The sequence below is a fragment of the Panthera tigris genome, chromosome B3, assembly GCF_018350195.1.
Source record: "Panthera tigris isolate Pti1 chromosome B3, P.tigris_Pti1_mat1.1, whole genome shotgun sequence".
In the NCBI taxonomy this organism is placed as follows: domain Eukaryota; kingdom Metazoa; phylum Chordata; class Mammalia; order Carnivora; family Felidae; genus Panthera; species Panthera tigris.
The window spans coordinates 64267171-64293586 of record NC_056665.1 but is presented as its reverse complement, the minus strand read 5'-3'; the positions used below and the strand labels follow the sequence as shown (position 1 = coordinate 64293586).

General features: G+C 37.5%; 1 protein-coding gene across 1 annotated transcript in view; it reads left to right on the top strand.

The window, feature by feature from the left end:
* Positions 1-11711, top strand: part of SPRED1 (sprouty related EVH1 domain containing 1) — a 137107-nt gene extending 125396 nt beyond the window's left edge. The window contains exons 6-7 of the mRNA XM_007081641.3: positions 4597-4698; positions 7386-11711. Of these exons, the coding sequence (XP_007081703.1) occupies positions 4597-4698; positions 7386-8036 (753 nt within the window). The 3' untranslated portion in view covers positions 8037-11711. The remainder of the gene's footprint in view (positions 1-4596; positions 4699-7385) is intronic.
* Positions 11712-26416: the final 14705 nt, after the last annotated feature.

Here is a 26416-nt window from a genome sequence, read left to right as displayed (position 1 = left end):
GAGAGGGGGACACAGAATCTGAAGCACGCTCCAGGCTCTGAGCTGTCAGCATAGAGTCCGACGCAGGGCTTGAACTCCCGAACCATGAGATCATGACCTGACCCGAAGTCAGACGCTCAACCAACTGAGCCACCCAGGCACCCCTTTATTGTTGGTTTTTAAGACTTCTTTGTATATTTTGGATAACGTTCCTTTATCAGATATCTTTTATAAATATTCTCTCCCAGTGTATGACTTGCCTTCTCATTCTTTTGACACTGTATCTTGCACAGCAGAAGGTTTTAATTTTAATGAAGTCCAGCTTGTCAGTTCTTTCTTTCATGGATTGTGCCTTTGGTGTTGTATTTTAAAGTCCTTTCCATTTACCAAAGTCATCTGTAATGTATCACTGATCTATTCTTTTGTCAATTCCACACTGTCTTAATTAATGTAACCTTGAAGTCAGGTAATGTCAGTCCTCCAGCTTTTTTCTCCTTCAATATTGTGTTGGCTCTTCTGGGTCTTTTGGCTCTTTCTGTAAACTTTGAATCAGTTGTCTGTATCCACAAAATAACTTGCTGGTGTTTTAATTGGGATTGCATTGAATCTGTAGACTAATTTGAGAAGAACTGATATCTTGACAGTATTGAGTCTTCCAATCCATGAATGTGGATATCTCTACATTTATTATTGATTTTGTTCATCAGTGTTTTATAGTTTCCTCATAACAGATCTTATACATATTTTGTTAGATTTATACCTAAGATTTTCATTTTGGGGAGTGCTAATATGAATGGTACTGCATTTTTAATGTCAAACTCCACATGTGTTTATTGTTCATATATGGGAAAGTGATTGGCTTTTATGTATAAATTTTGTATCCTGCAACCTTGCTATAATTGCTTATTAGTTTAGTTCTGGGAGTTATTTTATCAATTCTTTCAGATTTTCTGCATACATGATTATACCTTCTGTGAACAAGGACAGTTTTATTTCTTCCTTCTCAGTCTGTATACCTTTTAATTCTTTTTCTTTTCTTATTGCATTAGCTAGAAACTCTAGGTTTGGATTTAATCTTTTTCTAGTTTTCTAAGGTGGAAACGTAGATTATTGATTTTAGATCTTTCTTTTCTAATATACGCATTTGATGCTGTAAATTTCCCTCTAAGCACAACCTTCACTCTATTCCACAATTTTCATTTCCATTTAGTTCAAAATACTTAATTTTTAAAAACTTCTTTGATCTGTGTTAATTTGGAAGTGTTGTTTTGTTAAGTCTCCACATATTTGGAGATTTTTCACTTATCCTTCTATTATTGATATCTAATTTATTTCTTTTGTGGTCTGAGAGCAGACATTATATAATTTGTATTCTTTTAAATTTATTGAAGTCTGCTTTGTGGCCCAGAATGTGGTCTGTATTGGTTAACGTTCATGTGAACTTGAGAAAATATTTTGCTGTTGTTAAATAGTCTGTAGATGTCACTTATATTCATATGATTGATGGTGTGGAGTTCAACCAGGTCCTTACTGATTTTCTGCCTATTGGATCTGTCCATTTCTGACAGAGGGGTGTTAAAGTCTCCAGCTGTGATAATAAGTATGTCTCTTTCTCCTTGCAGTTCTGTCAGTTTTTGTCTTGTGTAATATAATGCTCTGTTCTTAAGCACGTACACATTAAGGATTGCTAGGTCTTCTTAGAAAATTAATCTTCTATCATTATGTAATGCCCTTCTTTATCACCACCAACTTTTCTTGCTTTGAGGTCAGCTGTGTCTGAAATTAATTAAATAGGCTTTCTTTTGATTAGTGTTAGCATCGTATATTTTTCTCCATCTCTTTACCTTTACTCTGTAAGTACGTTTCTTATAGACAACACATAGTTGGGTCTTTTTTATTTTCTCTGACAGTCTCTGTTGTTTAATTGGTGCATTTAGGGCATTAACATTCAAAGTGATTATTGATACAGCAGAATTAATATCTACCATATTTTTTTAAATTTTTTTTTTTAACATTTATTTATTTTTGAGACAGAGAGAGACAGAGCATGAACAGGGGAGGGGCAGAGAGAGGGAGACACAGAATCCGAAGCAGGCTCCAGGCTCTGAGCTGTCAGCACAGAGCCTGATGCGGGGCTCGAACTCACGGACCGTGAGATCATGACCTGAGCCGAAGTCGGACGCTTAACCGACCAAGCCACCCAGGCACCCCTCTACCATATTTTTTATAGTTTTCTATTTGTTGCCCTTTTTCTCTGTTTCTGTTTTTGTCTTTCATTTATTTTCTTTGTGGTTTAATTCAACATTTTATATGGTTTCGTTTTCTCTCCTTTTTGGCATATAAGTGACATTTGTTTGTCTGTTTTATCTTTTTTTTTGTAGTTATCCTGAGATTTGCATTATACCTTTACAACTAACCTGTGTCCATTTTCAAAGAACACTAAATTACAGATCTTGCAATTACCTTATAATAACAAAATAATCCCAATTCCTCCTTCCCATCTCTTGTATCATTGCCATTCATTTCCCTTTATATATGTAAATATATATATATATACACACACACACACATAATCATACATGATTGAATACATTGTTACCATTTTTATTTTTTTTAATTAAAAAAATTTTTAACGTTTATTTATTTTTGAGACAGAGAGAGACAGAGCATGAACGGGGGAGGGTCAGAGAGAGGGAGACACAGAATCTGAAACAGGCTCCAGGCTCTGAGCTGTCAGCACAGAGCCCAACACAGGGCTTGAACTCACGGACCGCGAGATCATGACCTGAGCCAAAGTCGGCCGCTTAACCGACTGAGCCACCCAGGTGCCCCCATTGTTACCATTTTTAAACAACTGTTCTCTGTTAGCTCAATTAAGAATAAGAAAAATTAAAACTTTATTTTATTTTCACCTATTCCTTCTTCAGTATTCCTTTATTCTTACGTAGATCTGAGTTTCTGATCTGTATTATTTCCCTTCTCTCTAAAGAACCTCATAACATTCCTTGTAAGGCAAGTCTACTGGCAACAAATTTCTTCAGTTTTTGTTTGCCTGAGAAAGTCTTTATCTCTTTTGAAGGATTTTGGTTTTTTGTAGGGTACAGCATTCTAGGTTGGCAGGTTGTTTCTTTCACCACTTTAAATCTTTGACTCCATTGCCTTCTTGCTTGCATGATTTCGAAGAAGAGGGCAGATGTGATTCTTTGTCCCTCTGTAAGTCAGGAATTTTTCCTTTGGTCATTTTTCAGGACTTTTTCTTATCTTTGAGTTTTTATAGTTTGAAAATGGTATGGTTAGGTGTAGTGGGGGAGAGGGCGTGGCATTTATCCTGCTTGGTATTTTCAGAGTTTCCTGGGTCTGTGGTTTGGTGTCTAACATGAATATGGGTAAATTCTCAGTCATTACTATTTCAAATAGCTCAGAGATTCTTTCTTCAATCCTGTCCAGTCTAATAAGTCCCACAAAGGCATTCTTCATTTCTCTTAGTGTTTGTGATCTCTAGCATTTCTTTTTGGTTCCTTATTAAGATTTCTATCTCTTTGCTTGTATTGCTCATTTGTTCTTGCGTGCTATCCATTAGAGCTTTTAGCATATTATTCATAGTTGTTTTAAATTCCTAGTCTTCTAATTCCAAATCCCTGCTGTGTCTTGTTCTGGTGCTTGTTCTATCTCTTCAGATTGTTTTTGTCTTTCAGTATGTTTGGTAATTTTGTTCTTTATAGCTAATAGCTGGACATGATGTACTGGGTAAAAGGAACTGCTGTAAATAGGTCTTTAGTATGTGGTGGTGAGGTATGGGGGGACGGGGAGCATTCTGTAGTCCTATGAATAGGTCTCAGTCTTTTAGAATGAGCCTATGCTTCTGGTCTGTGAACTCCACCAGTATTTGTCAGTTTTTTCTAACTTCTTAGTTGGGTTAGATGGTTAGAGTTGACTAGAGTTGGCTATTTCCCCTCTCCTAGGTCAGATATGCTTTGATAATATCCCAGTAGGTCAGGTTCTGGTTAACTAGTTTCTCCTGAGGGCAGACCTTGGGAGTTTTCTGGCATAGTTCAGAAGTGGTTCCTTTCCCCCTCCACCTGCTGGAAGCATGCAGGGATTTTTCTGATATTTACTGGCTGAGCTCCGGGAGGTAAACTCCCAAAAGTGTGGGGCTTCACTATGAGCAGGTCCACCTCAGCACTCATTTCTGCAGCAATTCTGCTCATGAGTTTGTTCTGGTGAGCTGTGACTCCCATTATTTTCCCATCTCTCCAGTATTGGGGGCGGTGGTTTGTACCGTGTCCTCCTCTCTCTTACAGATCTGAGACGAATTGGTGCTATTTTTTCTATTCAGTTGCTTACTTGTTAGAACAGAGTGGCGTTTACTAAGTTCCTCACATGTAGAACCAGAAACCAGAAGTTCGTGTTACTTTTGAAATTAAAATTTAAATGTATAAGGAAAGACCTAAGTTCAAATAATCAATAGGATGATTCAAATAATGCTCTTTATTACAACCATTTTGAAAAGCTTCACTGCTAATAGGTTATGAAACTTTGGAATACACACTGTATGGTTTTATTAAAAATAAGAAATACATTCTCTGGTCACTTAAGTAGAAATTGTTTATATTTTAGATAACATTCAGTCATCCGGGCCTAGACATTCAGGGCAGAAGTATAGAATATGTACAACGGCAAATATCCAAGGAATGTGGAAGCCTAAAGTCCCAAAATAGGGTAAGTAATCTTAGCTTATCTCCTATTGTGGGATACAACTAATTAACACATAAGTGAAATTTTTTAGTCCTTTTAATTCTCCATGTAGCTGAATTATACTAGAAAATCTTTTGTGTGTTAATTTGCTACATGCATGTTTATAGAACACTATTACTTAAATTCCATCCAAATTTCTGGTTTGACTCTAGGAATTGCCACTGTGTATTTATCACTGGATAAAGCCAAGAGAAATTGTGTATTGTTAATTTAATGGACTGTATCCATCATTCCACCGTTAGCCCAGACCTGGAGGGTTTTTTAGCCCCGGTTCCAAATATCTTGAGAATGGAAGTTTGTCTCAACCTGAGTCAGGTGCTTACCTGTAGATGGTCACTGTGTCCAGGGACTGGGCATAGGCATAGGAGAAACAAATGTGACTACTAGAAGCCCACTTGTATAGGTAAAGGAAAAGGTCATTTTGATTTAGACACCATTTGATTTATCCCCAGAAAGATTTAACCTGCTCCCTGGCCTCAGGAAGATAATCTACCCAGAAAGGAGGAGGAGAGAGTGAGAATAAGTAGGTGTGGGTGTCCTGTGTTTCAAGTGACTCGTATAACCAAGCTATATACATGTATGTCTTTGTATTCGTTTGCTAGGGCTATCATAACAAAATTGACTGAGTAGCTTGAAAAACAAATACTGATTTTCTCATAGTTCTGGAAACTGGAAGTCCAAAATGAAGATGTTGGCACATTTGGTTTCTTCCCAGCCTTCTCTTTCTGTACCTTTTGGCTGTGTCCTCACATGGTCTTTTGTACACCCACACATCTCTGGTGCCTCCTCTCCCTGTATGTCCAAATTTCCTTTCTTAGAAGGATACCAGTCAGATTGGATTAAGACCCACCTTAATTAAGGATCTATTTTAATGTAATCACCTTTTAAAGGCCCTGCATCCAAATGTAGTCACATTGTGAAGTACTGGGGGTTGAGGTCTCGGCATATGAATTTTGAGAGTGCACAAGTAGCCCATAACATTGCACACTCTGGTTCCTCACATTCATCCCATTACAACAGCCCAAAAGTCTGAACCCCTTGTAGCGTCAATTCTAAATCCTAGATCTTGTCTAAGTCAAGTGTGGGTGAGACTCAAGGTATGATTTGTCCTAAGGCAGAATTCCTCTCTACCTGTAAAACAAGACACCTGTAAAACAAGACACAAATTACCTGCTTCCAAAATACCATGATGGAAAAGGCATACAATAGATACTTCTTTTGAAAAGTGGTAAATTTTAGAAAGAAGAAAGCAGTCATGAGTCCTAAGCAAGTCTAAAACCTGGCAGGGCAAATTCTGTGAGATTTTAAGGTGTGAAAATAATCCTCTTAGGCTTTGGCTCAATGCTTTGACCTATGTGCCTACCACAGTGGTGACCCCATCTCCTTGGCAGTGTGTGATAAACTCATACCAAAGGCTCTAGGTTTCCTGGCCCACTGCAACTGAGGAATTGGCTTTGCCATATGGAATTGAGGAGAGAGACTTACCTTTGGGGTCGTTCTTCCCTTTTTTTAAAGGATAACACATGTTTTCAGTTAGATAGCTGTATTTGCCAGTCCTGTAAATCCTTGATGTCCAGTAGCCTTTCTTCATTTCATCCTACCTCTCTTCCCTTTAGTCCAACATGGCAGCATTTCAGTTGAGATGGTTGGTTGGATTTGGCAATCACACCCATAATCTCTTTATTATGTGATGGATCAGCATACCTTTGCATGCTTTCTAAATTTTTGCACTATCCATAGGCTGAGAATTTTCTGACTCTTCAAGATCTGCCTTCTTTTTGCTTCAAAATTTCTATTTCAATTTATCCCTTTCCTCTTACATTTTGCTGTTAGCAGCAAGGAGTAACTAGGCACCTTCAGCACTTTGCTTAGGAATCTCTGCTAAATACCCAAGTCTATCACTCACAAGTTCTGTATTCCGCAAAACACTAACGTACAATCCATCCACATTCTTCACCCAATTTGTAACATGGATCGCCTTTCCCCAGTGTCCAATAATGTGTTCTTCATTTCCGTCTGAGCCTTCACCAGAAGCATGTTTGACGGCCATATTTCAACCAACAGTCTGTTCAAGGCTTTTTGTAACATACACCTCAAAACTTTTAGCCTTTACCCATTACCCAGTTCCAAAGGCATTTCCACATTTTTAGGTATTTGTTAACAACAACACTCCAATTCTTGGTACTAAAATTTATATGAGTCAGGGTTCTCCAGAGAAACGGAACCAACTAGTTGTGTTATGTACACACAGAGAGATTTATTTTAGGGAATTGGCTCATGCAATAGTGGAGGTACATATGCAAAATATGCAGGTAGGCTATCAGGCTTGAGACCCAGGGAAGAGTTGCAGTCCCCATCTAAAGGTAGAATTCTGCTAGGGGAATTCCATCTTGCTTGGGCGGGGCGAGGCAGGGGGCGGTGGTCAGCATTTATACTATTAAGGCCTTCAGCTAATTGGTGAGGTCTGCCTATGCCCTGGAAGATAATCTGTTTCCCTCATAGTCCACCAATTTAAAGATTAATCTCATCCAAGAAACGTAAACATCCAAAATAATGTTTGATCAAATATTTGGGCACGCAGCCTAGCCAAATTGACATATAAAATTAACCTTCACAGTTATTACTGCAGTTTTCATCTCTTTCCTTTTTAGGTCCCTTTGAAATCAATCCGACATGTCAGCTTTCAAGATGAGGATGAGATTGTCAGGATAAACCCTCGAGATATCTTAATACGTCGTTATGCAGACTACAGACATCCTGACATGTGGAAAAATGACTTAGAGAGAGATGATACTGATTCCAGTATTCAATTTTCTAAACCAGACAGTAAAAAATCAGACTATCTGTACTCTTGTGGGGATGAGACTAAGTTAAGTTCACTCAAAGACTCTGTGGTATTTAAGGCACAGCCTTCCTCATTAAAATTTAAGAAGTCAAAACGAAGAAAAGAAGATGGTGAACGTTCCCGCTGCGTATACTGCCAGGAAAGGTTTAATCATGAAGAAAATGGCAGGGGAAAATGTCAGGATGCTCCAGACCCTATTAAAAGATGCATATATCAAGTTAGTTGCATGCTCTGTGCAGAGAGCATGTTATATCATTGTATGTCAGACTCAGAGGGAGATTTTTCTGATCCCTGTTCATGTGACACTAGTGATGACAAGTTCTGCTTACGATGGTTAGCCCTAGTAGCTTTGTCTTTCATTGTACCATGTATGTGCTGCTATGTCCCTTTGAGAATGTGCCATCGTTGTGGTGAGGCGTGTGGGTGCTGTGGCGGGAAACATAAAGCTGCTGGATGAAAGGATCCAGTGCCAAAATGAGCTTAAAATCTTTGTTTCCAGGAATTAGCTAACTTGGATTTATGGAAACTTTTGGCAAGCAATATGAAATCTTGCCTGGTAATCATTGGGGCCACACGTGGAGGAAGCAGAACTTGTCAGTTCTTGGCATTTCACAAATGCTAGCCATGCCTAACTTTTTCCCTTGAGTGCATGGCATGTTTTGTTACAGGTTGTAAAGAGTATCTGCAAAAGGAAACTATTTCTGGTTATTGGTTATAAAAAGTGAGCATAAAGTATCCAACTAAAAGGGATTAATTTTTGGCATTTTTGTATATTTATGCATTAGGTGATGGGACTTTTAAAGGTTTGAATTCATTAAGACATGAACTAAAAATGCACTAGGGGACAGTTGATTTCAATCTAAGAAAAGTTAACACTTGGGAATTGTAAGAAGTAAAACAAGTACAACTAAATCATTTATTAGTTGTTTTTTGAAAGCAGTTTTATGTATAAATAACAAATGTTTATATTTAACTAAATATAAGGTACGAATTATCACATATTAAACTTTTCTTCCCCTTCCTAGTTCTGAAGTAGATGTACATATATCTACTGTCACATTCCATTATATTTTGAATATTTTACTCATCTAGTTAATAACGTTTTTATTCCATGTGAATGATTTGATATTTTCATCCTCATTTCCCTTGGCTACAGTTTATATTGAGTTATATCTGTACATTCTGGTAATCTAAAATCTTTAAAAATATTCTAATAGGCTTGAGTGACCAATTTTTTTTTAAAGCACAGATGTAATTGTCTAATGTTCTGATGGGAACGTAACACTTATTTTTATATAAAAAGAGACTGAGTAAACATTATAGAAAAAAGTGAGTTTTGGGATTGTTTTGTTTTGTTGTGGTATTCAACCAGCAAGTTGTTTTCTTTCAGAGTTTTCCTCCTTCAAAAAATCATATTGCATTTACAAATGTTTTACAAGGCAAAAAGTGTAACTGGATAGTTAATATAAAAGTTTCCTCCTGAGATCTCCACTTAACTCTGCTAAACTAGAATATGTTCAGCTGTGTTACTAATTTTTTAACTTAATTCTCATTGCTTATTATTTGCATAAGAGTAACTTTTCCCAGTTGCATTTTATTTTATTTAAACTGGCCTAAAAGCAAAATTATTATATGTTAAAGTATATACTGAACTATCCCAGGAAAGTATTTAATCCAACATTGTGAATGAAATATCTTGTACATATAATTTTATTTCTTTTGCAGAGCATTGTATTACTGGATGTTTTATTTACAAAGTAGTTGGATAAATGTTCCAACAAATTGTTGAAAGTGGTTGGGGTCAATTTGTCTGGGTTTTTTTGGGTTTTGTTTTTGGTGGGTTTTTTTTGTTTGGTTTGGTTTCATTTCGTTTTTTTTTTGTTTGTTTGTTTTTTTGGGTTTTTTTGGTCTTTTTAAGTGTTACATTAAAACTCTAACAAAGTAAAGGGTTCTTTAAGAACATTCCCTTAGAGGGATAGAGTTGAGAAGTGTGCCTTTTTTTTAATGGCTTGAAGTTTCAGAAGTGATAGAAATTAAAATCACACTACCATTTGAAGCTCATTTCTATGCAGGTTTTAAAATGTCATTTATGTATCATTCTTTTTACATATCACACTTAAGCTTGTGTTCACTTTCTTCTTTTGCCCCAGATCAAACTGAACAATGTATATAACACTATCTGTCTGTAAAATACTTTTTTTTAAGAAAGCATTTATATTTATATGACAGCTTGAACTGACAACATTGTGTATATAGATCATCTTGAAGTATTATTTCACATTGAAAAGAAGAAAAATATATTGATAACTATAGATGTTATGAAGAAGAGGTTATTTCTAGTTTTGTACTAAAAATCAATTGGATGAACTAAATCCAAAATATGACACTGTAGCAGCCGTTTTAAGACTTATTTTTACTGTTTATATATTTGAACACTGCTACACCAGATGATCTTCATCCCTGAAGTTTTCAGCTAAACTTGGTTTCCTAGAATAGACTGTTAACTTTCAAAATTACTTTTTATTGGTGAAATGGAAATACTCGTTTTCCTTGTGAATGAATTTTCATATTTGTAAGTGCTGAATTTATAATTCAGGTTTGAGCAAGGTGTGAATAACTGAAGAAAATAACTTGCTGGCTATATAGGAAAATGCTGTGGAAATGAACTGTGTATATACTTCTGGGAAGAACAATTTTAATCATTTCTTCTGTTAAGCACTAATCAGTATAGTGCAACTCCTGGTTCTGTACTGTATTTTATATGCAACATATATGCTTTAATATTTTAATGTCTGTGCATTAATATTTTCAACTTGTTTAACCACTTTGCTGCTAAGATTTCGCCATCCCATTCCCATTTTTTCCTTTACCATTTTAAACAAGTTTCTTCATTAAAAACTACGGTGATGAAATGGTTTTTATTTCCCCTTGGATTTTCATAGTTAACACACTCAGATTCCAAACTGGTCAGAAAACTAACGAAATATAGTGCTATCTGAATCCCTATGTGGGAATATTCTCTTGAGTAAATTCTCATTATGTGGGGGGTAAAAAGGATAGTCTGAGTTTCTTATTCTTGACGTGTATCGGTAAGTTCAGGAACATCTTCTCCTTCTGCCTACAGACCTGGTACTGCCAAATGGCTTTTCCTCGGAAACCTTTCTCTTTGAATCTGGTAGTAGAAGCAAATGGCTTCATAGAACAACTCAAGTAACAGTAAACACTGAAAATGAAATCATCTGGATGGCATAATAAGAAAGACTTTGGTCTGATGGCTTGTTGTGTTCAGAGTTGATAACTCTTAAATGATTTTTCTCCTGCCTTGACAGGAGAATCCTTTGATTTTTGAAGAAATAGGAGGTATGGGACTTCAGCACCACCTACTGGATGATTTATAGACCAGAGACCTGAGGTGGCAATCAGGATCTGACAGGGTTCATCACTACTACCAATAAAAAAGGGCTATTTAAGCAGTGGCCACCTCCAAAGGGAGAAAACAAGAGTAAGAAATAGCTCAAAGGAACTGTAAATTGAATCTTTCCTCTAATGTGTCTGGTTGGTCACTGAAAGATTTTAAGCACTTTTTTCTTACATAACCTGTCTTAAAATATTTACTGATATTCAGAACTGGCAATCAAACATAATGGATGTGCCGAAGCATTTGCAAAACCAATTCTTTTAACTTGCAAAAGCCATTACCAAAATGGTATTCTAATTTTCCTCCCATTACCAGTCAGGGAGAGTTGTTTTAAAGAAAATAACGTCACCTGTATTTCATCATGATAACTTCAGAGAGTGTGTGTATGTCTCTGGGATGATGTTGGGACAGGGGTTAAAGTTTAGGGGGGGAAACTTGAAACTACCTATTTTCATTGGTTATTCAGCAGTGCCTAAAATGAACTTTTGAAGTAATATAAATGCACTTTCAACTCATGTGTATAGTGCCATCTGATATGTTGGGTAAGTCTTTCTTTTTCTTTTTTCTCTCCAACCCCTTGATTGAATGCCACAGAGATGTTTTCTAATATCCGTGTAGGTCTTCAAAGTACAGGAAACACGTACTTTCCTCTAGATGGGCAATTCAAAGGCTGTTTCTTTTTTTTGAAATTTACTTAGACTTTGTGATTACACTTTGGAATATATGTATAAGTTTGGGTTTTTAATTTTAGCCCAAAGATATATTAGGCAAGTGTAACATTTTTCTACATGTAACTTTGAAAACTTTATTTACCTAGAAAACAGATCCTTCACTAAATATTCTCATTCTTAATTTGACCTCCAGGTTCACATTTCTAAGGATAAAGGAAAGCACTAGAAACTTGCATTGTTGTTGCACTTAAAAAAAAATTGGTCTATAAACCATGGTAATAATAGTACCATCAGGTGTTTTGCAGTGAGTCAAAACAGTAAGAAACCACAACCTGAGGTGATTTATATAAACCAAAAAAAAAAAAAAAAAAACACCCCACAAAAAACAAACAAAAAAGGGCTTTAAGGTATTAAGGTACTGTTTGCCTAGCAGCCAGGTGGTTATAAAACTTTCATATGCTTTGATACACTGATGTTAGCCATTGTTCCTGAAAGCTCCTTAAATTGCATAAGTTGCTAGTTTTGAAACTTCTCAAGAATAATCTAGTTGAAAAACCTTTGTATTAAAGATACACATAGATTTTTGTGAACATTGCCGGTATGTAGTGTCATTGCTTTCTATTCTTGACCTCAAAAGTGCCTCACTTGTATATTACTTCCATTAAAAGCTTGACTGCATTCTTTCTAATAAGCAATGAAAACTTGTTTAACTCCTGTCATAATGTATCTCCTTAGATATAGTTGCTTAGCTTGATAGTTTGGATATATAATGTAAATATGCATATATAAGTTTGTAACTGTTTTTGTTACATCATACCCATGTAATTGGACATATCAGATGATATAAGAATTTGTTTTAATTACCTGATTAAACCTATCATGAAATACAAAAGGACTTTTTCTTACTCTTCCAGAGGATATCAAAGTATCACATAAGAGATCATAATTACTCAAAGAGAAATCAATAGAAATGAGCTTTTTAAAAAAAATCATTTTTAAGGTATATTTTTAACTGAAAACTCATGTATATAGTTCATCTTATTGACATTTATTCATCCTTGATTGTATCCAGATTTGTTATGGTCTGTTACCTATAAATAGGTAAACACAGTAAATACAAATATATTTATTGGTTTGGGAACATGTTACCACTAAATCTGGATGAAATGATAATCTCAGAATGATATATGGGAAATTTTTAACCCAAAACTGCTACTGCTTTATTGTGTGCCCTACTCGGTTTCAGAGTTTCATTTGTAATATAAACAAAATACTAATCTAGATTAAAAATTAGGACAGTGCTCAAAAATCATAGCTTATTTCAACACCAGAATAACTTTTGGATTACTGTGTTACAGTTGTATTTGCTTGAAGAATCAACAATTAACTGTTTACCATGAATTATGAAGTATAGTCTCCTGTGCTTATTTTCAGGTTTTCAGAAATGTGCTTTACATTCTTCACAATCAAGTTAATATTCACAAGTAAGTAGAATAGTTTCTACATAAGAGAAATTGAAACTAGGGTTTCTGCTTGGCCGTCAGTATAGTGCCATGCACACAGTGGTCCTTAAAGGGGAAAAAAATGGTATTAATAGTAAAACTGAGTCTACTCTTAACTGCTTTAAGATTGGCAGTTTTAAGAGAGATCCCTTGAAGTACTGGCTCAAAAATATATTCAAAATAAAAGTCTAACAAAATCTGAATTGAAATGGTGTTTCTTTTTTTAACAGGTTTTTTTATGTTGTGTGTGTGTGTGTGTGTGTGTGTGTACACACACATGTATGTTTGTTTGTTTATTTTAAGTGTCCTTTGAGAGAGGGAGTGAGAGAATCCCAAGCAGGCTTTGCCCAAGGCAGGGCTCAATCTCACAAACCATGAGATCATGACCTGAGTTGATTTCAGCTCAGATGTTTAACCAGCTGAACCATCTAGGTACCCCTGTTATGTAATATGTTTTAAATGATCACTTTCAGTTCTCAATTCCATAATGAAGTGTTATCCTCCTTTTTTTTCCACTAAAAAAGCGACTTAGGCTGCAAGAGGTTAAAAAATATTCCCAAGATCAGAGGCACCAGGTTTTGAACCCAAATGTGTTACTCCAAAATCCATGCTTTCAGTCACAATGCAATTTTGCATTTTGTTACAAGTGTTACTGATGTACTGAACAGAATAGTTGTATTATTCTGTTACAATGAAATTTTATTTAAACTGGAGTGATTTTATAAGGGAATAACTTTTTTTTTTAAGTAGGCTCCATGCCCAACATGGGTCTTGTACTCACAACCCCGAAATTGAGAGCTGCATGTTCTATTGACTGAGCCAGTCAGGCACCCTACGGGTAAGTTCTTAATTCCCACTCCCTTTTGTTTCAATTCTAGGTCCCCTATTCATCCCTCTCACTAGATTGTGGTGTACTATCCACAGTATGGCATGTGGGGATCTTTAAAATGGGGAGAATAAGATTGTGATAATGCTTCAACAAATCATCAAGATATATCAGTTTGTGCTGATCCAATAGAAAGCACTGAAGACCTACATGCTGTCCAGTGTGTGGTATTGTTCATCTTGCTCAGTTGATGGCATTTCTGTAAAGGTTTTGAGTCTGAGGGATTCTTTTTCACCAAAGCAGTGGTACTTCCTGTTGAGGCAGTAGAAAACAGTGCTCTCAAATGAGTTTTCTGGATTCTGTACTTTTTTCTTTTTTTTTTTTTTAATTCTTTTTTTTAACATTTATTTATTTTTGAGACAGAGACAGAGCATGAACAAGGGAGGGGCAGAGAGAGAGGGAGACACAGAATCGGAAGCAGGCTCCAGGCTCTGAGCCATCAGCCCAGAGCCCGACGTGGGGCTCGAACTCACGGACCGTGAGATTGTGACCTGAGCTGAAGTCGGGACGCTTAACCGACTGAGCCACCCAGGCGCCCCTGTACTTTTTTCAAATAGCCATTTGTATGTCAGTTGTCCCACAAAGCCTGTCTTAGAACCAGACTTGCATTTAGTATCAGGGCTATGTACATGCGTGTCACAGTGAGGGCAGTGTCCCCCTTCCCTGAAACTTACTTTTAACCTAGGAATAATTTACAGCAACCAAGAGGTAGTATGCAATTTGTAAAGTACAGGAAGAATGCCAGAATTCCTAATACTGAAATAGGATCATCCTGGATGATAAAACTTAAGGAAACCTGTTTAACTTTCATTTCTGTTATTTTTAAATTTTGCATTGTCAAATTACAAGATACTAATTTAAGTGATTTTTTTTTTCCTTTTGAAATCTGATACAGAAGATCTTAACGGATATTACTTGTCCAACATAAACACCTTTTGAGTCCTTCGTATTTTCCTCCCTCCTTTTCTCTGTTACAGGAATGTCTCCAACCTCTCCAAATGTATGAGGGGAAGAATTCGTGAAGAAGAAATTTTAGCAGTATATTAGAATTCTTTTTAAAATGCTTGTATTATTCCCAAGAATGACCGACAAGCTTAAATATGTGTCTATTATCAGTAAGGGAAACCAGTGTTTGACTATCACTTAAGATTTAAGAGAAAACAAGATCTATGAATTTATGAACTTCTAGCTGGTTAATAGTTCTTTTTAAAGTTCTTGTTAAGTTATCAAAGTGAAATGCACAAAGATAGCATGATACCCCCAGAGTTCTAAGAAGGAAATAAGGATCCAAACCAAATTACTTAAGATTGTTGATACAAGTTGAGGTCACTGGGACTATACAAATCTCTCTTTAGAGATTCATACAATACCCTTATTTTACAAAATTTAGAAACCAGGCTAAGGAAGTTAAGATATTAATGCAAGGTCATCCAGTCATTTAATAACATAGCCTGCATTTTTAAACACATACATCATGTTGCCTGGAGCACATCTCGTGCAGGCACCTCAAATTCAATAAGCCCAAAACGAATTCCCCTTTTTTCTCTTCTCTGTCCTGATGGATAGTGACACCACTGTGTATGCACTAGTCTCAGCTAGAAACCTGGTCATTATCAATTTCTCATTTTCTCTTTTCATTAATCACCAAATTTTTTACACTTGTATTTCCTACGTGTCCCTGAAATCTGTGTTCCTCTACCCACTGCTGCTATCTTTGTAGAAGTATGTCATTAACTGATGTTGGGGATTAGGCATTGAAGCCCTTGGACATTTTTATTTTTAACAAAAGATGGTCTGTATTTTAAATGTGATTGGAAGGTGAAGCACCTTAGACTGCAACAAGATGGTGATAGAGGTGGACATCTTCAGATTGAGATCTACCCAGATTCAGACAAAAATGGTTTGTGGGATTGAGGAATTGAATGATAGTGGCTTTGAACACTATTTCAGCACTAGGGCCAGCTAAGGAATTAAGAACAACTTAAACTATAAGGAGCAAACTTACAAATATGATAAACTTTCAGCTGTGTGTGTTCACCTCTCCTTAAAGACATTCTTCCCCCTCACCCCCCAGTAGTATAAGCTTGTTATCTTTGTTGTGTGATTGTTTTCTAAGAGCTCAGGTGAAAGAAGAGTCCATTGCTGGAAGCCTTTGGGATCTTACTGCTGATAGCATTATAAGGAAACCCCCTAGATCCGTAATCAGGTGAGACCATATTCAAAAGGGTTTCTTTGCTTTTTATGGCTCACTTTTTCCTAAAGCAACATCAAAAATAGCCTACCTTGTACAGATTTCTTTCCCTTTTGAAGGTCACAAGGTCACATCCCCAGGCAAGCCTGACTACTTAAAAGGTAATTGGGAACCGAACCATCCAGGGTAAAGGCAGAGCAAATGAAAAGGCTCCAAATAGATGGGAACTTGGCTGGTTGAAGGAACAGCAGGAAGGTTAGTATGACCACATACTCAGGAGCTCATGAGAAAAGGTCAAGTTACAGAGATAGCAGGTGCCAGATCTGGGAACTTGAAGCTCAGATTTTATTCTGTGAGTGACCAAAACCCCCTGGAAAATTTTGAAAGGGAAATTTAACAATCTCTTGCTATGTGGCTTTTTTTTTTTAATTGAAAACCTAGTGCTGGCCTCAGATGTTGGGCCATCTTCTATTTTTTCAAGTATTGTCCTGACCATTTCACTGAAATGCTCTCAACAAAGTCCCCTACCCCCTCCACATTTCTAAATCCAGTGGATTTTTCTTAGGTAGACTTCACCTCACTGAACATCTGACATACTCTTTACTTCCTTGCACTACACTACCCTGGTTTCCTCCTATTTCACTGGTTCCTCTTCTCTTTTCTAGATCCTTCTCCTCTTCCCAATCATCACAAGTGGGAATTCCTCAGGGTACAGTAGCCTGGGTTACCTGTCACACACATACTGGTGATATCCATGTTTAGGTCTTCTATTTGACATCTCCACTGGGATATCTGGGGCATTTCCATTTCAGTAAGACCAAAACAGGACTCTTGATTCCCCGTCCATACCTGCTCCACCTCCAGTCTGCCTCCTTTTAAGAAATAATCATAATTTGGGGCACCTGGGTGGCTCAGGCAGATAAGTGACTTCGGCTCAGGTCATGATCTCACGGTTTGTGGGTTCGAGCCCCGCATCAGGCTCTGTGCTGACTGCTCAGAGCCTGGATCCTGCTTCAGATTCTGTGTCTCCCTCTCTCTCTGCCCCTACCCTACTCATGCTCTGTCTCTCAAAATAAATAAATAAACCTTGAAAAAAAAATTTTTAAATCCTAATTTACCTACTTGCTCGAAGAATTACTTTTCTCCTCATCAAAGACTTTAAAAATAGATTGTGAATCTGAATAGTTGTCCTCATGTTTGCCACTACCGTCTGAGTCCCAGCCTCAATTACCTCTTGCTTGTAGTTCGTAATAGCTTCCTGCCTCCACCCTTTTCACTTTCAGATCTCTTATTTTTAGAATTGACTTATTACCTTATGTCTATTGACTCTTGGTTTGTCTTTTCCATTACCATAATTTCAGAATTATTACCTTTTTTTTCTTAACTTGACAGTTATTTCCCCTACTCTTTTCCTTTCCTTTCCACTGGTGATTTGTGGTTAATCAGGAAGGAGAACTTAACGTTTATATGCCTATTAGGTGCCAGGTACGTGTGGAATATATCCACATGTTATTTCATTCCTTAATAACTTTGTGAAGTAGGTATGATTATTTCTATTTCACAAATGAGGAAAATGAGAGCATACAAAAATTAAGAAACTTACCTACATTCTTTTTTTTTTTAAATGTTTAATTTTTGACATGGGTGGGCAGAGAGAGAGGGGAACAGAGAATCCGAAGCTGGCCCCAGGCTCTAAGCTGTCAGCACAGAGCCCAACACAGGGCTTGAACTCATGAACCATGAGATAGTGACCTGAGCAGAAGTCAGATGCTCAACTGACTGAGCCACCCAGGTGCCCCTACCTATAGTCTTAATTGTGGGAGCTGAAATTCAAACACTGTTCTTTCTGACTCTTACTCCCCTGGCTACTATTCTGTCTCTGGGGAATTTTCCCCCATTGTCCCCTTCTTAAGTCCCTGGCTTCTCCTCAGCTTTGAATTTCTTTTGATTTATTGCTTTTGCTTATTCTATCTTCTTTTCCTTCAAATTCCTGACTTTTTTTTCTCTCATTATTTTGCATTTCCCTTTACTATACTCACTGACCTATTCTTATCCACAAATGACACTCAAGTAATATTACATTTTCACAGGGCAGTCTATAGGATGAGTTTCACAACTACCATCTATATAAAAGCCATTTAAAGATATTAAGTCTGTGTTTTGAAGACTTAGAAAATGAGTAACTGGGAAGTCAGGCTGAGCCTCTGTACCATGTTTCTGTAGTGCCTTACATTCTGATAAAGAGGCCATTCTTGGGGTGCCTGGGTGACTCAGTATGTGAGTTCTAGCCCTGCATCAGGCTCTGTGCTAACAAACAGCTCAGAGCCTGGAGCCTGCTTCAGATTCTGTATCTCTCTGTCTCTCAAAAATAAATAAATGTTAATTTTTTTTTTTTTTTAGAAAGAGGCCATTCTTTTCTTCCTGGTAATGGATAGCATTAAGTCTGTTGTGCCTTGTAAATGCTGGCACTCATCCATTTCTTCCTGTAGGTTGGTCTGCAATTGATTTAAATCATCTCCACCTCTGATGACATGACATAGATTTAATCTGTGTGTATCTTAATAGAGGATTTCTCCTTTTCAGCATTTAAAAATCATTTCTTCTATATGAGTGATATTTTTCTTAGGCATTTTCCCCCCAATTTTTAGTATGAGTACACCTAATGATACATAATACTGTTTTTAACCAGAAATAATAGTCCCTAATATATAACGGGTCCTGGTCCTTGGATCCTGTGTTACCTTGTATCAAAAAATGGTCTCTGCAGGTCTGACTAATTAAAGGATCTTGAGATAGATTGTCTTGGACTATCCACAAGTATCCTTTAAGAGAAAGAGAGTACACACTCACACACACACACACACACACACACACACACACACACACACAAAATGTGTAAAGACCGAATAGGGAGACATTTGAAAATGGCTGCTCTTGGAGATTGAAGGGATGTGGCCACAAGCCAAGGAATGCTAGTGGCCACTAGAAGCTGAGAAGGGAAGGATTCTCCTCTACCAAGAGCCTCCAGAGGGAGCACAACCCTGATGACACTTTGATCTTAGCCCAGTGATCCCAATTTCAAACCTCTGGCTTCTAGAACTCTTAGAAAATAAATTTCTGTTGTTTTAAGCAACGAAGTTCGTGGTCATTTTTACAACAGCCACAGAAAATACATCTCCCAAAAGGCAGAGCATTGGACCATAGAGAACAATGGATAAGGGAATTGTTCTCAGCAAGATCGAATTCCTTCCCACTTCTAGGGTAGGAGACCTTCTATCTCCTACTCCTTCACTTTTCAAGTGAAAGTTTTTATTGTGGTTATTCTGTTCTTGCTTCAACATTGTATATTGGATGTGTTGGAGGAAAGGGCAGATAAGTTGGCCCTTTTGGCTCAGAAATCTATGCGGAAGAAGCATGTCCAAAAAGAAATACCTAGATGACTTGAAGATCCAGGATGTGAGCTGGATGCAGCAATAGCACGGAACAGACAGTCCCCAACTTACAAAAGTTGACTTAAGGACTTTTCAGCTTTATAATGGTGCAAAGGCGATGCTAATTCAGTAGAAACCATACTTCAAATTTCGAATTGTTATCTTTTCTTGAGCTAGCGATATGCAGTTCAATGCTGTCTTGTGATGCCGGACAGGGGCAGCGAGCCACAGCTCCCAGTCAGCCACGCGGTCAAGGGGGTAAATGACCAGTACACTTAAAATGACTCCATTTTTTAAAACATTTTTTGTTTATTTATTTTAAGGGAGAGCGAGAGTGTGGGTGCGCAAGTGGGGGAGGGGCAGAAAGAGAGGGAGAGAGAGAATCTCAAGCAGGCTTAGTGTTGCCAGCACAGAGCCCGTGTGGGGCTCAAACTCACGAACCCTGAGATCACGACCTGAGCCGAAATCAAGTGTAGGAAGCTTCACCGACTGAGCCACCCAGGCACTCCATAACGATTCTGTTTTTCACTTTTAGTAGTGTATTCAATAAATTACATGAGATACTCAACACTTGGTTATAAAGTAGCCTTTGTGTTAGATGGATTCTGCCCAAGTAACGCAGGCTAGGCTAAGCTATGTGTTGAGTAAATTAGGTGTATTAAATGCATTTTTGACTTAACAGTATTTTCAACTTATGATGTTTACTGGGACATAACACTATCATAAATTGAGGAAGATCTGTGTTTTAGGATGTCTCACTTGGAAATGGATTGTGTTCTTTGTATGGATAGAAAGGATCAAAGGCATAATTGATGACTTCATTAAGGCAGAAATTTTAGTGCTTATCCAGTATTCATGTGCTTCTCTACATCACTAAACTTCCTCTGGGGATAGGTTCAAGCCACGTGACTCGTTCTAGCTGGTATAATTTGAGGGGTGGTGACGTGTCACATTGGGGGTATGGCAGGTAAGAACTGGTGTGCCTCCTTTGGCTTTTGCCCTGCTGTAGAGCACTTGGATGTCATGTGTAGCTGATGTAACTACAGGATGAAGGAGAATCATCTAACTTCATTGAACTTTGCCTGAATAAGAAATAAACCTTTGTGTTAACCCCATGGTACTTTGGATTTTTTGGGTTTTTTGTTTTGTTTCAACAACATAATCTAACATTGTCCTGACCAATGTAAGTCATAAGCATTTTCCTAAATTATTTTAGGATATTGAATCAGTTTGTCAGTGAAAGTAAATTAGACAGTGAATCTCTGTACAATGTGTATTAGTGGACTATTAATAGGTCCCCATCCTCACTAAATAAATCCTCAAGTTTAAAGAGGATCTATCCAGGGGTGCCTGGGTAGCTCAGTCAGTTAAGCGTCTGACTCTTGATTTTGGCTCAGATCATGATCTCACGATTTGTGAGTTCGAGCCTCACATCGGGCTCTGCATTGACAGTGTGGAGCCTGCTTGGGATTCTCTCTCTCTCCCTCTCTCTCTGCCACTTCCCCACTTGCAGTCTCTCTCTCTCTCAAAATAAATAAGTAAACTTTTAAAAAAATAATAAAGAGGATTTATATGAAGAAACATCAATTTGTTAGCCACTTAAATTGTTATGTGACTTTGTCTCACACTAAGTACAGGAAAGAGTACAGCTAGATATGAAGCTCTGTGTGATAGTCTAAGTTTACTACCATACCCCAGTGGCAACCTCTGAGGATGAATGAAAGTGAATCAAATATTATATAATGAAGACTCATATGTCATGCCAGAAAGTTGAAACTTTATCCTGCATGTTATAAAAAATCCATTAATGGAAGGGGGGATGCCATGATCAGATTTGCATTTTTGAGTGATTATTCTATTAAATTATTCAACAAATATTTATTAAGTGGATTCTAGGGTAAGCAAGATAGAAATGTTACGTGCTTTTGTGGGGTTTATGTTCTAGGTAGGGGAGAATGTTCGATAGCCAAACAGCTAAGTTAGAGAGTTGAAAGTTGTGAAGAGAAAATTAATATTGAGTTAGAATAAAGAATACCTGGTGGCCAATGACAGCCTAAGAAAGTGGCCTTTGAAGTGAGGCCCAAATGTTGATAAGAAGCCACCTATGTGAAAATGAGAGGAAAGTACATTGCAGGAATAGAGAACAGTTCTGTGGTAGAGACTTTTTGTACTCCTATCTGACCTGCTTCTTTTTCTTTCTTTCTTTCTTTCTTTCTTTCTTTCTTTCTTTCTTTCTTTCTTTCTTTCTTTCTTTCTTTCTTTCTTTCTTTCTTTCTTTCTTTCTTTCTTTCTTTCTTTCTCCTTTCTTTCTTTCTTTCTTTCTTTCTTTCTTTCTTTCTTTCTTTCTTTCTTTCTTTTTGAATGTTTATTTTAATTTTGAGAGAGAGAGAGAGAGAGAGAAATAGTGTGTGTGGGTATGCACACACAAGAGGGGTGGAGAAAGGGAACAGAAGGAGGGAGAGAGAGAATTCCAAGCAGGCTCCTCACTGTAAGTGCAAAGCCAGACGGGGCTCGAGATCCCATGAACTGTGAGATCATGACCTAAGTGGAAATCAAGAGTCTGACGCTTATCAACCGAGCCACCAAGGCGTCTGCTGAGTTGCTTCTCTTTAGCATACAAAGGATTGTACTTCCCAACCATCTTGCAAGGAGGTGGGGTTATGGACAAGTTCTAGAAAATGGGCTGTGAGAAGAAGTGATAGAAATAATTTCCAGGCTGATGTGAGACCCTCTCCTCCTCTACCACAATTAACGTTGGTGAGGCTGCATACTGAAATGGTGGGACTTTAAGACTGAGGCTGCCTGAATTACTGAGTCTGCATCATGGACATTGGTTGTCCTGTGGAATTACTGAGCCCCACTGGATACTCTGCATGATTCAGGGATTGTATGTTACAGTAACATACACTATCCTAGCCTGTCTAATGCAGACCCTGAGGTAGGAGCAAGGTTTGTAGCTTGCCGAATGAGCTAGAAGACCAGAATAAGAGCAGAGTAAGCATGGGGAAACAGAAGCCAGATCATACACACTTTGTAAACTGAGGTAAGGAGTTTTTATTTTATTCTAAGTAGGAGAGGAAACAACTGTGTTTTAAGTGGGGAGGTGACATTTTGTAATTTACAATTCTAAAAGATTACTCTGCTAATCTCTGGAGAGCTCAGTGAGGAGGAAGGAGGCAAAACAAAAGCAGGAAGGCCAATTAGGAAGCTGTTCTAGTAGTCTTCACAAATTATTCTTGTTTGGATTAGGTTAGTGGGAGTAAGAATGAACAGAAGTGGACAGACTCCATGTAAGTTTTGAAGGAGGCATCAAAAGGACTTCCTAATAGATTAAAAGGGGTGCACAGGAGGAGGGGATCCGTGAAAGAGAATAATCTTTGGGCTTAAGTCTGGAGAGATATTGACGTGGGCAAGGTTGGGGAAGGAGCAAGTCTTGGCGAGGGTGGGAAAGAAAGCTGTGTCACATTTGAGGTCCCTATTAGACATCCAAGCGGAGATGTTGGATAGGAACATTAATATATGACCATCATTTGAGGAGCGGTCAGATTTACAGATGTAAAATTGGTATATAAATTATTTTGCCTTCACCTTTAGTTTTCATTTTGTGGGGCTGTTAGGATTAGTAATTACGTAATGAGTAAGCTTGACCTAATGCACACATATTGTACCCCCAAAATGCAGAACATACTTTATTTTCAAGCACATTTAGAAAATTTACAAAAAAATGACTATATTGGACCATAACACAAATTTCAATACATTTAAATTTTGTTAAGTTTTATTTATTTGTTTTTAGAGAGGGAGAGAGAGAGAGAGAGCATGTGCAGGGGAGGGGCAGAGAGAGGGAGAGAGAGAATCCCAAGCAGGTCCCACACTGTCAGCACAGAGCCTGATGCTGTGCTCAAATCCACAAACCGTGAGATCATGACCTGAGCCAAAATCAGGAGTCGTAGGCTTAACTGAGCCACCCAGGAGCCCTACGAATTTCAGTACTTTTAAGAGATTGGTCATAGACACATCTCTGGTCTCAATGAAGTTAGGGAATAAAAAGATAATTAGAAAAAAAAAAACATGTAAGGTGCTTTAGAATCACGCTGTTAAATAACTTGTTCAAAGAGGGACTTATGATAAAAATGTAAGATTCCTTTGACCAGAACAATAATAAAAATAACAGATATCAAATATCAAAACATGTAAGATGCAGCTAAAGCAGTACTTGGAGAGAAATGTATAGCTTTAAATTCTATTAGAAAAGAAGGGAGTCTTAAAACTAATGTGGTACTAAAGAGCCAATATGAAAAGTTAGGAAGAATAGTATAATAAAGGTGAAGAAAGATTATAAAAGAATATAAGGTTGGAATTAAATAAACTAGGAAACATACAATATAGATGGCGATTAACAGAGCCAAAAGTTGGTTTTGAAAAAACTAACCGATAAACCTCCAGCAAGATTGGATCAAATGAAAAGGACCGAATAAACAAGATCAGGGCTCTCTATCCAACAGAAATATATTTCAAAAACAAAGGTGAAATAAAGACTTGTTCAGACCTAGGAAGGCCAAAAGAATTCATGACTAGCAGAGCCACACTGTAATAATATGAAAAGAAGCCTCAGCCAGAATAAAAATGATACCAGATGGAAATCTGGATCCAAACAAAAGAGTGAGAACACCAGAAGTAGTAACTATGTGATCAAATAAATACTTCACTCATATTTAATTCTTTTTTAGAAAAATATTGACTGTTTAAAAAAAATTTGTTTTTAATGTTTATTTATTTTTGAGAGAACAGAGTATGAGCAGAGGAGGGCAGAGAGAGAGAGGGAGACACAGAATCCAAAGCAGGCTCCAGGCTCTGAGCTGTCAGCACAGAGCCCGACGTGGGGCTCAAACTCACTAGCCGTGAGATCATGACCTGAGCCGAAGTCGGACGCTAAACCCACTGAGCCACCCAGGCACCCCCCAAGATATTGAATGTTTAACCAAAAACCATGTAGTATGTGGTTTATAACAGACGTAGAAATAAAATTTATGGCAATAGCACACAAAAGCTGGGAGAGGAGAAATGGAATATTATAAGGTCCTTAGACTGTATGTGAGATGTTATAACTTGAAGGTAGACTGGTAAATATTGATACTATAAATTGTAAAGTAACCTCTAGCAATTTCCCCTGTCTGTAGAGGACACAGCAGGTAGCATCTTAAACTGGAAAGCTTTAGTCCTCCAGACTGGGCCCCAGGACCTACCTAATTTGCATTGAAACCACTCTAGGGTGTTTTGTTAAACAAAGGTGCCAACCTCCTGATTCTTGGCTATCAGCACCACAGCAAAGCAGACTTTGACATGACCGTTTTCCAACGCAGGGTTTCTACCTCTAGTAATCTCAGCCTAAAGAAGGAGGTCATCCATAGCAATCTTTTCATGTACACATAAAATCTTCCCTAACAAGGTATGATTTCCTTTGGACAGGGACTGAATGGTATTTAAATGTTGTTTATCTTCAGCCCAACAGAGTATCTTCATTTTGATTTGTATCTCCGCTTAGAAATACACTAAATATTTGCTGAGTAAGTGAATGATTGGCTACATGTTACTTAAAGCCACGTGGAACAGTATAAATGAATCACCAAAAGGGGAGGGTCCCTGAGGGTTCCACCTCACCTCCCACATTCCTAACTCAGCACAGTTGGAAATCTGTCTTCTCAGAACTTGTCACATGATTGCACCCTTTTGCCTTCTTTTGAGGTATATCATGACACTCGGCTATTTCTGCTTTTCTGTCATTTTTATCATGGCCTCAATTTACAAAATTATCTGTACTCACTTCGAATACCTTGCTTATCAAATATTACTGCCTCTTCTGCACAGATGTTTTACGTGCTAAGAGATCAGTCTCTACCCAACCCCCAACATTGAACAAAAACTACATTCATTAATTACTTCAATTATCTACCCCATGTTAGCTTCCCTTCTCTGAAGAAGTTCTGAACAGATTTTTGAAGACTAAAGTGGAGAAAATATAGTTAAGCAACTTCCAGTCTTTTCAAATGGCTGCAATTTAGTGCTTCCTTTGGAGAAATGTATTTTTCTTCTCAGTCAATAAAGTGCAAATAATAATGTTTTCAAATACTAATTCACATGGTTAAATTTGTTGGAGTATTTCTATATTTGGTAAACCACTATGGTTTATAACTATCTGTTACTCAAGCTTTAAGAAAATCTTTAACATGCAATAATGCCACCTAGTATTTAAGTAACATCTGATTTCACAAATACAGTTAAGATATTTTTTGCATGAGTGAATGGGACAGAAAGGAGTGTGAAGTGTCATGTGCCTTGCTGTCTAACTCACACTTTGAAAATAGTGTCTGGGGATGGAAAGTTGGTGTTGGGGACAGGAACAGGAGGTGGAGACAAGAAGATTGAAATGTAGGGTGGAGAAAAAAAGGTGAAAGGGAGGCTGGGCTGTGGTTCTCTTCTCACCTTTCTTCATTGGATCCTCAACTCACCCCTTGAATTGCTTGAGTTCCAAAGATTCTACCCACGATATCTTGGCTTCCTACTTAGTGCACACTTCTGGGGAAATCTCATTGGCTTTGGGGTCTTCAGCTGCCATGCATGTGCAGGTGACACTCAACTCTATAATGGTGGCCCAGATATTTCTTGTGAATATGAAACACGTGTTTCCAATTGCATGTGGCCATAACTAACTAGACACCCCTCCAATAGAGCAGGGAT